A 17832-nucleotide genomic window follows, 5' to 3' on the forward strand; every position below is an offset into this window, starting at 1 on the left:
CCTTGAGACCCCTCCAAGTGCTACTTTGGCCGCTCGAGACCTCTCCAAGCACCACTTCGCCCAATCTTGAGCACCACTTTGCTTGATCCTCACAGGTCAGGATCCATTTGGGCCATTAGGACTCATTCATGTAAATTTTGCCGAACATTATCATCACAATTCGGTAGTCTTTTTTTTCAGTTCAGATAGATCATACTGTTCTACTATGAGTACATCTAAGAATGTTAGAAAAAAGAAAATAGATGTAGAAGAAGTGAAATAATCTCGTAGCTCTCCAAAAAAACACCATTAAAGTAGTAGGCAACGAAAGAGGCGACCCATCAGTAGCCTTATTCATCTTCCGATATACAGAAGTCATCATCAACTTATGGATGTTCTGCAGCAGTGGATGTAGATGCCAAGATCATGCCGCCATACCAAATGTCGGCCTTCCCACCATCTTAGCCTTTTTTTTTTTTTTTTTTTTGACAAGAATCCCTGATGCGATGTACGTATGGAGCGGTGAGAGGTTTGTTTTTTTATTTCTTATTTAAGAGGCTGTAGCTCTATGTGGCCGGTTGTCACAGGCCCGGTCTACAGCTGAGTTGTTAGACCGGGGAATGATTCCGCCTTCGTTCACTGCTCTGCCCGTCATCCTACGTCAGTTCCGACCACATGATTTTTGTTCTTATTCTTTTGGGATGCGACTTGACAAGTTGGATCGAGAGAAAAGCCCAATTACGCCGTCTCAATCAATTGACCACCCACCATTACCTCTATCTGGCCCCAAAAGAATTTATCCAACCCCATTTTTTACACACTGCACTATTTGGTTAGGCTGAGTTAGGCCCGATTAAACCAAGTTGTTTAAGAAGTTAGGATTGTTTTTTAATACAATTTTGATCATAACTCTTGGTTTTAGCTCTCATAATAAAAACCAAAAATCTTTGCATGCCGTTTTGTGGCCGCATGTCATTGTTAATGTCTGTTGCTGAATTGCATGCATTTGACATGTGCCAAAAGTAATATTTTTTCCAATAAAAATATTATTTAAATATAAGTCGAGGTTTAGGTTTAAATTTTTGATTCATCATTTTACAACATTTTGGCCGAGCCGAACATAACCCAATATTTATTTGGTCAACATTTTCCAACCCGAACTGGCTCAAGTTAATTAGATGATGCATGTCATTATTAAATTGGATTGGGTAGTTAGACTATTGCAAGTAGCTTCCACCTTTAGCCTTCCTCAGCATTGAGGTACTAAAAGTGCATAGATGAATCCTCTCTTCTCTAAGAACCAAAGAATATCGTCGATCAATGCCTTGTGGGAGGTGGACTACTGATGAATTTTCTGTTTCTCTAGTAGTCCAATTATGCCCTGTTCATATGAGGAAGAGGACAAATTATACTCTACACCGCATGTACTAACATAGTCCACCATGCCAATCAACTTATTTTCTTTTGATGAATAAAATGCTCTTCAATCACTGGGTGGTGCATGACCACATGATGCATGCAGTGTAAGAATGCTGCAAAGCATGATAAGAGCTAGCTCATGATTGGATTTGAGAGCTCCAATCGCTCACCAATGCATTATCCAATTGAATTGGAGAAGTCCAATTGTATCTTTTGCTGATACACTGCGTAAAACGGATGAATGGAATATTGTCCAATATTGGGACATATGTGTCTCATTATACCTACTCACTCATCCGTTACATGCATTGGTGGATGGTGGTACTTCCCCAGGATTCAGACTCAGCTGGAAGTAGTACTTTAGGGTGATTTGTGCCTTTCATTCTGGCCCTCTCCCTGGTGGCTGCTGTGGCTCAAACCTCGAAAGCAGCGGAATGACAAAATCCCCAATCCAAATCCACTTCCCAATGACTTCGGGCTTTGAGCCACCAACTCTATCAATTTCCGTTGCCCGAGCGGGCCACACGTGTCATACATCTAACCCACTTTTGGGCCATCATTTGGTTATGACCGAGGGAATTCATGTGATGGGTTGCGGGCCACCTCCCTAACCACCACCGACAGAAAACTATAAGAAATAAAAACAAAAAAAATGAGGACACCAGAGTCGCAATAGAGATGGTTGTGAGGGAGATAAGGTTTGTAATTAGTCTGTTTGGTTGAGTTGTAGATCGATGTATTTTTGCTTGAAGAGCAAACCAGCTATTTTGTTGGATAATTTATAAAATATTAGATTAGTAGGTCTTGCACATACAAATGACTGGTGCCAATGATTCTATAAACTTCTTTTATTCAATTTGTTGTTATGCAATGTTATCAAACCATTTTCATTATTGTTGATTTTTCATTGATTGTCTTCATTAACAATTTCAAAAGGACAATCAGAATTTAGAGCATAAGTGAATTGCTTGTTACTAAAATAAAGTGGGTTGATATTTTTTAAAAACTATTGCAAATCAAGATAATTATATCATTACATAGCCTAAAATTGTTAGTAACCGGTTTTGTAATTACTATCTTATTGTGTTCGTGTTAACATTATTATAAGTAATTGAAAATATTTGTTATATTAGAAAAAAAAATTATTAGCAGTCTCTGATATGTTCTCTCTCTCTCTCTCTCTCTCTCTCTCTCTCTCTCTCTCTCTCTCTATATATATATATATATATATATATATATATATATATATATATGCGCACATGTTTGTCCATTTTGAGAAAAGAAAGAATTGGAAGGTTGTAGAAGAAATTATTTTCTATACTGTATACTGGTCATGCAAGTCACCAGTCACAACTGCTTGTTCTCGTAGACTTTATATATTAAATATGCATCTCGATACATAAACAAGCAGTTGTGAAAGGTGATACATACTGTAATAACTCAGAACCTCATCTAAAATGGCTAGCCTGAAGGCATTCTTTGAATTTCTTGATTCTGTATAAGTACTCAACATCTATCCAGCAAATAATCGATATGGGGCTAAATACACGCCCGCACGAGTCCTCACATATTCCTCCCGTTCGAGCCTTGACGTTCTCGTCAGATTAAGGATTCAAATCTATTAAAATCTAATTACAAATACCATGATTGGCCCGTGATCAGCCTTAGTGGAACTAGGAAACATGCTACAGTGTCCTCTAGTCCACATAAGTAATATGCCGGATTTGTTCTAATACAATTTATAACAATTCAAGACTTTATCCAAAATAGCTAGCTAAAAGATATTATTTGAGTTGCTTGATCCTGTACAAGTACTCAATACCTACCCAGCGAATAACCAATATAGAATTAAATATATGCCCACACGAATTCTCATACATGCGGCCATAAAGTGCATATAGTGTAGACAATTTTTGAGGTTGCAGGGTTAATTGAGCAGAAGCTCGTCTACAAATTGGAATAAGGGCGTGGTTGAACTCATATCTTTTGTGCCAGACGCAATGAACAAGAAAAAAAAAAAAAAAAAAACTTTGCCATTTTGGTTTGAGTGGCGCGCCCACGGAGGAAAATTGCATCACCCTCCCATGGATTTTCCCCCTCCTATACCCATGCAATGTTCCATGCCGGAGTCATTGCCTTTGGTCACTTGGTGCTCCTAGTTTTGGAGTCTGGGTCCAGACAAAGATTGCCTACTTTATCCAATGTCTATCCATAAGCTGAGCCGGAATCCAGATCGGCGCGCACGTGTCAGCCGCCCACAGATTGCCGGCGCTCCACCCACCGCCTCGTTCCCACTACGCGCCCCAAGGCGAAGCCGGAAGGTTCGTGAACCGGGCCCCACACGTGCCCGAGGTGGACCCGGCTCCTCTCGTCTCGTTCTGGTGGTCCCCACGTCGACTTATCCGCTCTTTATATTCTCTCTCCTAGTGCCGAACAGCTGGCAACCAATGACCGAATTGCCCTTTTTTTCCCTCTTACACATGCCCGCGTGTTCAGTGCTGTCCATTGGATTCAGGTGCTAATTTAAAGATATGCGATAGAGACAGGGTTGGTGGAAATCTTAATGTTCGAATCTTTGCCTGATTGGAATCCCTTCCAAATACGAGGGAAACATCCGCACAGATCTCCTGCTCCCGTGGGACCTTTTGCTCTCTCTTTCCTCTTGGAATTGAATATAATTTGTTTGTATCAAAATATCTTGTAGATCACGGACAATGGTACCATATAATTATAATTTTTATTTTTTAGAACATAATATAATGGACCACCTTTCCCTAAATGCCTTCAATATATAGAACTGTGCGAAATCTAATCCAACATGGTACAAATAGGATATTAAAACTTTACGAAGAATTGTGTGCTATAGGCTTATGTTAAAGTTAGAATAATTATAGCAATAACTATTCATAGCGCGCGATATTTTAGCTAGATGTATCATAACATCAAACTTTTATTTTGTGTGTATATAACGATGCAAATGAGTCAAACCAAGCTGAGTTGAATAATGGATTACTCGAGTCAATCCCAGTATAACTTGCTCGAGCATAGCAAGACTAAATCTAAAGCCGTGTTTCAACCAACCTACAGGTAAATTTTTCTACTATATATACATAAGATTAGCGTCCAAGCTCAATTGCGTCGAGCTGGCTACAGTTCCGTGTTCTCTTCTACAGCTTTTTGCTTCATATTGGTCTATTTTTCTTATTCATCTTAAAATACTTCATCTAGAATGAATATTCCAATTTTTTGTCCTTGCAGTTATTTTGACATAAATAAATCAATTCATAAATATGTTACATTTTGTTCTCTTTAGCCAAACAACTTGTGCTTGAAAATTTGCTCTTCAAGGGCAAAGGTCATAAAAAAATTTTGATTTTTCCATTTGTTGGTTGAATGTCTGCTTGGTCTCTCTCTCACTCACTCACTCACTTACTATGTGTGTGAGAGAGGGCTTAGACATGCATATATGCACATATATGCATGAGAGTTTGCACTCGCATGTAATTTTGTACATATATATAACTTGATACATATAGACACTTGTTTTTTAAGTGGAAGATAGCCATATTAACAAGTGAGATTACACGATAGAAGCAAATTATCTATATAGATTTGGCCGTGATGACTTCCATGTTTTTTTCTTCTATTCTATTGTTCGTCATGGCTTTGCATACGTCCTGAGATATCTAATTAGTAACTTATTTGTCTCTGTGCACTTGGTCTTGCATCCATGCTTACCTGTGAGTAATCCGCTCTATTTTTACCCTTTTATGTACAATACAAAATAGATATGGTTATAGAATAAACATTAGGTTATTATTTTTGTTCACTTCTCTTTGAGGTAGTAAGTTGAATTTAGTTACTATTTATTAACTAAACTCTATTGCATTTCATGTATCCTATTCAATTTGCTATGGCTAATAAATTGGTCTTAGTATTTTGAGGAGTGCTTGATTTTGCAATGTGTTTTAATAGCAACTCGAGCATTTATGTTGTGTTAAAAACAATAGAGTATACTTGTTTTGCTAATTAATTTTAACTAGGGCTACTATCGTATTGCTTAGGATCCAATGCTGCATCATTTCGACGACATGACCATGTAAGGTGTCAGTTTTTAGGTAATAAGAAGGTCGAGGAACCCACCTAAATTTTGTTTAAAATACGAAAATATGCGGTATCTTTTTCTTAAAAATACTTTATTATATAATAAACTCTCAATTATCCATAGTTGTGTTGTAAAATATATATTTGGCTCATGTCTAATCCTTTCTTCGGCGGTCATTCTTGTTTTTGGTTTAGAATGAAAAAAAGGTTTAATAGAATAAAAGCACTTTTAACCAAAGTGAATTAACTTTTTCATCTCATCCAGAGTAAAATATTTCATCATATTGAATGAAGTAGTGTATTCCATAATAAAACAAACTAGAGTTAAGTTATTTTACTTTGGATTGACCTATTAGGGAACCCAGAGACAAATGGTAAATAAAGCCAATACGGTTTTATGATTTTTTTTTCCAGATAAACAATGTGATTTGATTCTAATTGTTGAGTTTTAACTCTGCTTGATAACATGCTTTATTGAGCTCGTTCGATTATAAAATTTGTAAAGCTCCAATTTCATTGAAGATTTGTGAACTTGTTGAGCTAGAACAGCTCACAAAGTTTAATTTAGCTTAATAACAATATCTTTGAGCTACTAAACAAGTCAAGCTTGAACATATGTTCCATGAGCTAATTAAATATTCTTCTAGATCCAATTTGATTATATGGTCAAACGAACTATCATAAATAAGCCTTTCTTTAGAAACCAATTGTTTAAGTATGAAATAGCAAGGGCGCGGAACAAAGGTTGGGTTGTATCTTTCGCATGAAAAAATAGTCCACCCTCTTTCATGACGTAACTGTTAGACTGCATGTTAACTGCTTTGAGATCAATGCAGGCGGATGGAAAAAATAGGTTATAGTGCTTTGCCTTCTGTATAAGATGTAGTCCAACGATCGACATTATAAAGGAAGATCAATTATTCCTTCAAGCAATGACACAAAATATACAACTTGAACCTGTGGAAGAATTAGGCAACAATGGTTACAAAAATCTCAACGCATTAGAGAGCTTAAAGGTTATTAAACCTTCACCTCTTAGTCATCTCAAAGTTAACTTCGATGGCGGCATGTTGGCAGAAGGAGCATATGGAGGAGTAGGATTTATATTAGAAACCACCATGGCAGATTGGTTGTGGCGGAAGGTCGGCGCACCCCTGGCTTGATTGCCATTAGGGCGGAGCTTCGGGCAGTGTAGGAGGGCATCTCCTATGTGAGGAGGGTACTTGATGCAGATAAGGTGTACCTCGAGGGGGACTCTTCTATATTAATCGTTTGGATACGTGAAGTGGATTGATATGGAGACGACCACCACTGATTTGTAAGACTCGCAAACTGGTCAGAGGATGGATTCCTTCTAGGCTGCACATGTGTATCGGGAGACGAATAGAGTTGCCGACTGGGTTGCCTCCTACGTTGCTCGATACTTCGGAGAGTTTATCTGGACTAGTGCCGCTGAGATTGCTTCTTCTTTGTGTCATTTTATTTCTTTTGACTTGGCAGATTGTATCTACATAAGAACTATATGAATTGCCGTTTTTACCATGAAGAAGAAGAAAAATAATAATAAGAAGAAAGGGGTTATTGAACCTCTAAAAACTAGGACACTAGATCTTCTTCTTATGGTGATTTCCACTAATCCATCTTTTTTTCCCTCTCCATGCTAACCTCATTGCGCCAACTATCATACAAACCGGGCATCCAGGCGGAGAATGGACAGCTTTGGCTAATTTGCACCTCCACGACCACATCCACAAAATAATTCCAGCACGGTGACCCAAAGTAACCTCCGAAAGCCCCTCACTCCTTCGGTCTCTCCATCTCCTCACCATCGCCGCATAAACATCGAAAGCGACGGAGGCCTAACCGCCTTACGGGCAATTCCGTAATTTTAACGTCCCCGGCGCTGCCACGTGCGCAGCAGAAAGCGACGGGCGCCGGAACCGCCTTACGGGCAATTCCGTAATTTTGACGTCCCCGGCGTTGCCACGTGCGCAGCAGTCGCGTGGCACGCGGACAACGCACTTCGGCCAGCTCGTCACGCGACGACGAAGTCCAAGTCCGCTTAACAATTTTTGCCCCGCTATATAGTTATCCATTCCGATTAGTAAAAAAGTAAATAAATAAAAAAGAGATAGCTCTCGCCCCACCTCGCGGATTCTACACGCCCTCCATTCCCCTCTCTATTTCGTCCTCGCGTGAAAGCCCAGAGATCCAATTCCTTCCCACCTTCTCCGATTCCGATTCCTCCACAGCCGTCTTCGGCTCGCGTTTCTCCCCGCTGTTCGTTTCCAGGGTTTTCTTGGATTTGTCGCCGACGAGAGAGGAGTAGAAGGAGGGGCGGATCGCGACGAGTCGTGCTCTCTGGTTTTTGAGCGGTCTTGGTTGCTGATCCTTGATTTCTTGGGGTTTTTTGATGGTTCAGTTGGCGAATTTCGGCAACCTCCGGCCGGAATCGGAGCCGCCGGGCAAGGCGGCGGCGGCGGCGCCGCCTCCTCCGGTGCCGGTGAAGTTGGAGTTCGAAGACCCGTTGGATGAGGAGCATGGGTCTCTAAACAAGAGATCCAAGACGGATGTTCCTCTTCAGCAGGTAAATCTCTCTCTCTCTCCCACTCTGATCTTTTATTTGGATTCAGCTGGTTATAACTCATAAGGTCCAAGTCCTGGCTATTCATCAGGCTCTTCTGTTGGGGTTCTTCTCCCCTCCCAGTTACTAATATTCGATTCGACCTGATTAGAACTCCATTGTTGGGAGCTTTTGGGGTGCGGGAAAGCAGGTTATTTTAATTCTTAGTATGTTGGAGGAGCTGGAAAATAGTTCCAATTTTCTCTGTGTTTCTTTTTATGACAATTATTTTTGGGAGGTTTTGCTTAGAAAGTTGCTGTTTTGATGGATTGTGGTCTCATAGTCATTGAAAAATAAAAACCCTCATCTTTTGCCTTCGGCAGTGAAAAGTGGCCGAAGAGAATGGATAATTTCTTTAATTTGCTAAACGTCATCTATTTTTGTCTGAAGAATTCATTCCTTAGCATCATTCTTGGATAAGTATATTCTTTTTTTTCCCCCTAAACTTACCTGAAAATCTTTACCTTCCTAGATAAATGTTTCCCATGCAAGACAGGAAAACACTTTATAGAATATGCATTAGAAAATGGCTCTGGAATCCGTTATATATGTTCTTTTGCAGGGGTAAGTTGCTAAGATGTATCCATATTTACACGTAGTACTCTTTATTATATAAATATCATTGTATATAATATAATATGATATAATAATATGATCTTGTATTATAATAATACTATACTAAATTATAATTTGATAAAATATATAATTTATGGTAGATAATGATAGAGTAATATTATAACAATAATCTTATATTAGAATAACATATTATTATATAATAATAAGAATAGTATATTATATGATGTTATATAATATATAGTACATTATATATAATATACAAAATATATTATCTATATTACATTTTACATAGTACATAATATATAATATACAATATAGATATATATTATTATATATTTGAAATGTAATATATTATTATTATTATGTTATTATTATAGGATTAGAGGTATTTTAGGAATAAAATAAAAAAGTTATTTTTTTGGTTCCTAGGAAATGACTTACCCACCTTCTAATTGGGTAAAATTTTCCTCCTATTTTATGGACAAATGTTATCTATAGAAAAATAACTTATCCATCTAGAGAAGCATAAGACCAATAAGTTGGTCAATGGAAAAGTTGACCAATTTTTTTATAATATTTACCCCAAAAAATGGGTCCTAAATGGGGCTGTGACTATGGTGGCATTTAGTGATCCAAATGGGATCATCACAATGATCTTACATTACTAGTGATCCTTATTTTAGTATAATATGATTTTTGATGATCTAAGATTACCGTGTTTGATATGCTATATTCCAGTGATTAAAGATTTTTAGATATTCATGAGTAACTTATTTGGTATTTCATGGGAATTCAAGATCACTGACCTTATGGTACCAAAACTATCCTTGAATATTCCATAAAAATATTTTTATTAATCATATAAAATATATTATAATAAAATATTGATAAATATTTATTAATATATTAATATATTCCAAAAACTATATTTATTAGTACTATAAATTATTAATCCTATAAAGATATATTAATTGTTATTATATGATTAATATTTTTATTTATACTATAATATATTATTTTAAATAATATTTGTAATGATTAAAAATAAGACAAATATAATAATATATTAAACAAATTTATTATATAATATAAAGTCCAATAATATATTTCTACTATAATTGAAAAATATCATTGGATAATAGTGTAAAAATAATATAATTAGTAATATACTATAATATCATATATCATAGATATAATATATACAATATCAATATAATATAATATTGATATAATATATTAATGGTATGTTGATATACCAATTTTTGTCGTTGGACTGAGGGGCAATTTTGTCCTCAAATTTCAGCACAAGATTAATGCCTTGGGGTAATCTTGAATACCTGACCTTAAGGATAGATATCCCATCATTAGGTTAGGTGGTGATTTGAGGAGTGAGAATTATTTGGGATCACTACCATGTAAGATCCCTATGGTGCAACCGAACATGGTGATCTCATCACCTCCACCCAAATTACTTTTAATCTTTGGATGATCACCCGGTATCATATACCTTCTACAATATATCCCTTTGGCTAAGGAAGGGGGGTGCAGCAGAATGCGGTGGGTCCGGATACTATACCGGGACATAAAAAAAAGGCAAGTTTGGTAGGTGTTATAATCAGCGGTTTGTTATGATTCTTTAGTTGTGTGACCTGGTTTAGATCTTATGTCCATTAATATTATCTACATTAATTTGTGCTCGTGGTTTAATGCTTTGCAGCAGTGGGGCACAAGTTCAAGTGTGGTCCCACCACAGGATTTGCAGTATAATTTACTTAATGAGCCAAGTCCATTGGGTCTGCGCTTGAGGAAGAGCCCTTCTTTATTGGATTTGATTCAAATGAGGCTTTCTCAAGCCAATACGAGCAGCAGCAGTTCTGATGTTGGAAAAAAGAAGGATGCTAGGTCAGCTGGTGCTTCAGCCACAACTGAAAAGATGAAGGCGTCAAACTTTCCTGCTTCCCTTTTAAGAATAGGGACTTGGGAGGTAATCTTAACCATGTTTAATGATGAAGATTACAAACATTAAACAATGAACTTTTTGTGAATAGAAAATGTATTAAAATATTTATTTTAACTTCATTTGATGTTCTTTTGTTCAGCAGAATTTGTCTATGATTGAATTTGTAATTTCAGTACACTCAAGCATATGATCTTTGAGGAACTCATCTTCGATTCTGCTTCGTTAGCTTTTATGATAATCATTGTTGAGAACGACCAATTAAAGGCATGTTGATCATTCTATAGGTATATGTCAAGAATCCTTTTTTTTTTTTATGGGAGGTATATGTCGAGAATCAGATAACATACTAGTTATTTTATGCATCTATACTTTGGACAGTTTAGGGAAAGAAAAAGGAGTAAATTAAAAAGTACTTTTACCTATGACATATAGTGCAAAGTACAAATAATGTTTAAATTTGGATTTTATAATTCATAAATAGGTTTAGACTCAAACAAGGACTATCTATAGATGTTATAAAAGATAATTATCTGTTTGATCAGTTTGCATTTTTTATCAGGAAAAAAAAATCATGTGTTAAGTTATGAATCTTGTGCAAGGGACAATGACCTCATGATGTCAATTCAACATTCTTATACACATTTTTTGTTATCAAATCACATCCAGTTCATCTTTTCCTGGGCCCAACATATAAATTTATTTGATAATAATTATGCCAAAGATATTAAGAAGATAAACCTGTTGCACTTACCTTGTATTCATTGTTCTCAAATTTTAATTTTCAAGGTAATTGCTGATGGGATCAAAAGATGGTCTTGCTCTCGCTCCTAGAGAACCGCACATGCTACATTACTAGATCAATGTGAACACATCTCTTATTTGGTGTTGTCAATTCATTAGATCTGAACAATGGAATTGGTTGTGAAGACATGTAGATGGTGACAAAAATAGTTCTAATATTGCATGTCATTCTTTTCCCAATTGCTTTTCTGAATACATGAAGGATTAGAGCAGTCCTCTCTTCTGCCTTCCCTATTTGCAAGAGTTTTAGGACTGGGGTTTGCCATCCTATGAATCCTCCAATTTCACTTTAAAATAGACCAAAACAAGTATGCGACAGAAGTTTCCTATTTATTATAGGAATTGTAAGTAATTCAAATAAAATAATCTTTTAATTATGTGGAGGATAATGTAGGTGCGGCCGGTACGGGCCGGTTCAGTATGTACCGTACTGGTACTGACCCTCATTGGTATAATACAGCCACATAAAATGGTTCAGGGCCGGAACCAAGCGGGGAAGAAGAAAGAAGAGAGAGGAGAAGAGGAAGAAAGAAGAGGAAGAAGAAGAGGAAGAAGAGAAAGAGGAGAGGAAGAAGAAGAGAAAGAGAAGACGGTTCGACGTACTTCGGGCCGACCCCCTCCCAAGCACCCTGACGCGTGCACGGCCCTCTCAACGGTTCTCGGGAGAAGGGGGAAAGAGAGGAGAAGAGAGGAGAGAGGGGAAGAAAGAAGAGGAGGAGAGGGTTTGGGAAGGAGGAGGAAGAAGGGAATGGAAAAAAAAGAAAAGAAAAAAGGTTTTCCTTACCCACGCGCGGGGACTTGTGCGGGGCAGCGAGCCCACGCGGCACCGCGTGCGAGCGCAAACCCACGCAGAGCCGCATAGGGCATTTAATGCCACCCTGTGGCTAAAACGCGGATGCGCATTGCCCCTTTTTTTTGTTTCGGTTCGGCACTTGTTCCAACCAGTACCGAACTCGTATCGGAGCCCACCGGTACACCGATTCGGTCGGCTCGGCGGACACTGGATGATAGTTAAAAGATGTGTGGAAATCCACACAGATGAGTGGATCAGAATCTATTAAAATTTTAAAAATGTTAACTTTTTAGAGTAGTGAGTTGTGATCGTTAACTACTTGAATTCTAGGGAATTCACTAGCCAGAAGTATGAAGCTGAGCCTAAAGTTAAATAGAATTGCAAAATTATTTTTTTTCCTTTTCCTTTTTTTTTAGAGAGAAGAGGGGGGGGGGGGTTGCTTCAGTTGCATATTAAGGGAAATTCAATTATTTTGGCAGGGGGCCATCACCCCTATTGCCACCTTAGATCTGCAGCATGTTAAATAAGGGGGAGGGATGGGGTTGGTCTTCTACATATTACATTTAAGGGAATTCAAACTTCAGGGGAGGGCCATGGGCTTTGCCACCCCTGATCTGCCTTCGTCATTATTTCCATTTAAAGCCATATGTATCATGATTTGATCTTTCATGCAAATATATCCCATCCTATTCAAACACTTTACAGTGTGGCCTGGGAAGCATGTATACTTTAAATTGCATTCATATCTTTATCAAATATATATCAACATATTGATACTTCCTAGGTACTTGCAGTACCTGTCCATACTTATTTTAAGTATCTTTTTTTTAAATTAAAAAATTAAATTTATATTTAAAGAAGGCATTTGATACTTCTCGAATACACCCGGGATAGTTTCCCAATGCCTCTAGAAGTCAAGGGGAGGTCATCATTTTCTTTCATCCTCCCATCTTCCTTTTCTTTTCCTTTCAAAAATCTTGGCCTTTAATAATGAGGTGTTAATATTGGAGTTTGTGATATTGATATTATTGTATAAATATGGTGTATAGTATGTAATGGCTGAATGATACATTTTGTGGATGTTAATGCTAAACCATGAATTGCATTATTAATAGCTCACTATGCTTCATAGGTGCTATATAATGCACAGACACATGCATGCATGCATGCATGCATGTGTAAATATATGTATATTTGTATCCTTGCCATCTCTTATCCTACTGTTTCAAGGTTTGCTGTGTCCCATGCAGCAAATCTTGAAACAGTATCATATCCATCTCCATGCTTCATGGAAAATGCCATACAATGGAATTGTCTCAACATCCTCATGCTTTGGATGCAGGGTTTGATTTAAAATTTTTGATTCTGTTAACTATGTGCTGTTTTGAAAACTGACAATGAAATAAATTGTCTAGAGTATAGACATATATGCAGAGCCATGCTGCTATAATCCTTGGCATTTCTTTCATATTAATGCAGAGAGCCATTCCAACACTCTTGTATCCCATTATTGCCATATGTTTTTCAGTGATATGTGATTGGTTGGATACTCTGGAAAAGTCAGTTTTTATTTTCATTTCACATGGTATAGGATGAAAACCACTCACGGTCATCATGTGGGGTGGGATGAATCTTAAATACTCAACTCTTTTTTGTGAGTTTTTAATTTGTCAAGGTAGTTGGGCTCAGAACAAAACTGACTGATTCTATTTAAAACAGTATGCATCACGATATGAAGGCGATTTAGTAGCAAAGTGCTATTTTGCAAAGCACAAGCTTGTGTGGGAAGTTCTTGATGGTGGTCTAAAGAACAAGATTGAGATCCAATGGTCAGATATCACAGCCTTGAAGGCAACTTGCCCAGAAAATGGACCAGGGACCTTGGATGTAGTGGTAAGTTTAATTGGGACCAGTACATGTCATAAAATTGCTTCAGCACTTTCGTCTCTGCTAACATGTTTCTTTTTTTTTTCTTTCTTAGTTGGGTAGGCAGCCGCTTTTCTTCAGAGAGACTAATCCACAGCCTAGGAAGCATACTCTGTGGCAGGCAACTTCAGATTTCACTGGTGGGCAAGCAAGCATATACAGGTAAAATCAGATCTTCTTATGTTATTTAATTCTTTGAAGTCCCTATTATTGTTGTTGTAATTGGAAGGCTTCCAAAGTAAGTTGTAAAACATTTTATTGCATATTTTAATGTTGTCAAGTTGTTCATAAAAACTGGATTCTGTACATTAATATTTTCTTTCCCTGCTACTTTACACATCTTTAGAGTAACGAGGACATAATTGTCAGAAAAAAATAGTAAAGTTGAAAAAAATGACTTTTTTAAAATATTTGTAAATTTTTTAATAAAAAATATTAAATAGGCAAGGATAACAAATGATCACAAGAAAAAATCATTGCTAATAACAATATATGGTATCATTATGTTGTGACATAAATACATATATTTTAAACTAGTCATGAATATCTTGCCTATAAATCATAAAATTCGTGCATAATTTGAGAATGATTGAATAATTCTGGATTGATTCGTATTCAGAAAGTATTCGAAGAATCATTTGGCCAAGAGAAAAATTAGAATAATTTGCGATTTTTTCAATAATTCAGAGAATACTATAACTGTGTTTGTACGCCCATCTGCTTTTAGTTGGTGACTGTTGTTTTTTAAGTTAAATGCCTCTGGCTGAACCTTGACTGGTTTTATTTTTTTTGGTTGAAAGTAAATTAGCAAGGTTGTTTGGATCTCACCTATTTCATTTTTTTTCTTTTTGATATACATACAATGCAGCTTGTGCAAAATCTTTGAATGGTCTAAAGCAAAAGAAATCTCATTTCTAGTTTCCCCCTTCTCATGTCTCTGTCTGATTTGTTAGTGCGAATTCCTCACAAAAATGAATATCATATGATTTTGATGTGAAACCACTGCTTTCAGGAGGCATTTTCTACAGTGTTGTCAGGGCTTGTTAAGCAAGCATGTTGAGAAGCTTATCCAATGTGATCCACGTCTATATGCATTGAGTCAGCAGCCGAATATTATTTTAGAAAATCCATACTTTGAACCAAGATGTTCTGTTTTTGAGGACCAAGATGAATCTAAATGCCATGGTTTTGATAATCTAAAGGATGCTTATGGATCCCCAATGAAAGGATTTCAAGATTCTGGATCACCTCGTGCTGGTTCATCAATATCCACTAAGAATAACGTACAGGATGCTATTGGTAGGGCAGCAGATGTTGTGGCACTGGACACTCATTCACCTAGCTCAGGTAACCTGCCTGTACCAGTTCGTAACAAGTACGGTGTGCATAGGTACATAAAACATTCATGCATTTGTGTGTTATTGTGTCATGTATGTGTTGTTCTTCTTGGTTTAGGTTGAAGGAGAATTGGAAAAAAAAAAGAGAAAAACTATTCATTTTTTCACACAGACAATCATCATAATTGTTGCCTGGTTAGTTTACCTGACCAATTTTATTTTACCGTCTCCAAGGATAAATGCCTGTGAAATTTGAAAAGGAAGCAGAATGAAAAACTTTCCAAAAATCTTATCAAAAGATGCTGGTATATCAGTTCGAACCTGGATATTGGAGCATGATGCTTATTGACCAGTAATTCTTTAGCATTTTATGATTATGATAGTCTCCATGATGGACACCTTGTTTTCTATAAAAGCATCATTGTTAAAATGGATTTTACATTTTGTATCTGGACTACTCTTGGTCAGACCTGGAGCTGGTGAAAGCCTTCTTAATGGTTTTTTTTTTCCAACTCATCTAAGCCTTCTCGTTAATGGTTTTTTTCAACTCATCTATCTGTGTTTTTTTTTTTTTGTTTGACTACTATTAAGCCAAACTTTTCTTCTTTTTTTTTTTCTTCAAACGATTAATTGTGAGTACTGTGGTGATTCTTTATAAGTGGTACTTTCCTTGCATAGAAATTTTGATGTCTCCACTTTATTTATAGTTTATATATGAGTTTGCATAGTTGATTTTGTCCATTGAGGCTGAAGCTAATCCTTTGTATAAGTCCACTTCTGTTTATTCTTTATTATATTTTTTTTTTTTTCTCTTTTGGTATTTAATTATATCTGTATGTCATATTACTTTTCAGTGCTTTTTGTTATTCATATGGTTTTGCTTGCCTTTTTAATCACCAGATATGTGCTGATTTTGTGCTGACATGTGTTGAAGAAAAGCTTTATTTTTCCCCTTTAGTCCCTGGTTGATTTCAAAGCTTTGATTAGTTTCTGCATTAGTTTTATCAGTTCATAGATATTCATGAGCTGTGTAAGTTGGTGCCCTATTTGTGGAATCTGGAGTATGTCCAGCTGATAGATTGCCTGTGTTATAACTATGTTGTCAAGAGTGATCCAAGTTTCTTGCTTTTTAACATTATTTCTGTTTCAGTGATGGACACTCGGGTGATTGAAGATAATCCTACTAGTGAAACTGAAGAGTTCAAGGATCCTGGGCGCTGGCATCAGTTCAAAGTGCCTGGAATCCGACCATCCATGTCCATGAGCGATTTAGTGAACCATCTAGGACATTGCATATCCGAGCAGATTAATTCTGGCAATCCATTATTATCTGGTGACGGTCTAGCAACCAAAGATATGCTGGAAGAGCTAACTCAATACCTTCTCAGTGATTCCCAAATTTCATCTGCTTCTGATGAAAAATCCCTCATGTCGAGGGTCAATTCTCTTTGCTGTCTGATCCAGAAGGATGCTGGTACAGCTCAAAACCTGCAGATAAGCAGTGGCGACAGTGCTGTAGGTGATGATGTCATTGATAATACTTCAAGAGCAGGGTCAACATCTGAGAGGAAGCCATTGTTTGATTTTCCAGCGGCAGAGGGAGAGGCTAATGATTCTCCTGGCTGCAAGCAGCCTGCGAACATCTCCAGAAAAGAATCATTTGGAGAGCTGCTGATGCATCTTCCTCGCATTGCTTCATTGCCTCAGTTCTTGTTCAACATTTCAGAAGATGCTGAAAACCAGGCCAGATAACTGCTCAACTCAAAATCTTTCATGTAAAATTGCATTAAAAAGTCTTCCCAACCTTCCCCCCTTCTCTTTCTCTGTAGTTGTGCATATAGGGAAGTGTAGGTGGTGTCAGGATTCAAATGTTGATGATCTCATAAACGTCATGTCATTAGATATTGTTGTAATTTGCTGGAGTCTTCTTCTGTATGCTGATGTGAAAATATATCCTTTAGGAGCTTTGTTTTCATGTAAATTTATGCTCAGAATCTTAGAATGAGATTGTGTTACTCTAGTACTCCTTTTAGTGCTCAGATTCTGGTGTATATCACCACTTGACTCGAAAAGATTATAAACATAGAAGTTGTTCACGTCGCTTGCCAATTCTCTCTAGTATCTTTGATGCATGAACTACGATGTCCATGCAGGGGGCTGTGCTTTTCCTTTCAATATGCATTTTTACGGTAGCAAGGCATTACTGCTAGTTATAATGGTGGCGAGGTTAAATGATGCACGATTATGCTGATTGGTAGATTCGGTTATCCCATGCTTCTTGCTGCTAATGCTACTGCTGTCACGAACTAGCAAA

The 17832-nt window shown here is 37.0% G+C and overlaps 1 protein-coding gene across 2 annotated transcripts; it reads left to right on the top strand.

Annotated features, from left to right (window-relative positions):
- The first annotated feature begins 7615 nt into the window (after window positions 1–7615).
- Window positions 7616–17627, top strand: LOC103708273. Of its 2 annotated transcripts, none has more exons than XM_008793116.4 (6): window positions 7616–8089; window positions 10419–10685; window positions 13975–14148; window positions 14237–14343; window positions 15194–15528; window positions 16669–17627. In XM_008793116.4, exons 1-6 carry the CDS (start codon window positions 7916–7918, stop codon window positions 17268–17270), a joined length of 1659 nt encoding a protein of 552 aa, XP_008791338.2. In that variant the 5' UTR covers window positions 7616–7915; the 3' UTR covers window positions 17271–17627. The 2 variants fall into 2 exon arrangements, with proteins under 2 accessions (XP_008791338.2, XP_008791339.2); XM_008793117.4 differs by having other exon boundaries at window positions 10422–10685.
- Window positions 17628–17832: the final 205 nt, after the last annotated feature.

The sequence above is a fragment of the Phoenix dactylifera genome, chromosome 1 (genome assembly GCF_009389715.1).
Source record: "Phoenix dactylifera cultivar Barhee BC4 chromosome 1, palm_55x_up_171113_PBpolish2nd_filt_p, whole genome shotgun sequence".
Classification (NCBI taxonomy): domain Eukaryota; kingdom Viridiplantae; phylum Streptophyta; class Magnoliopsida; order Arecales; family Arecaceae; genus Phoenix; species Phoenix dactylifera.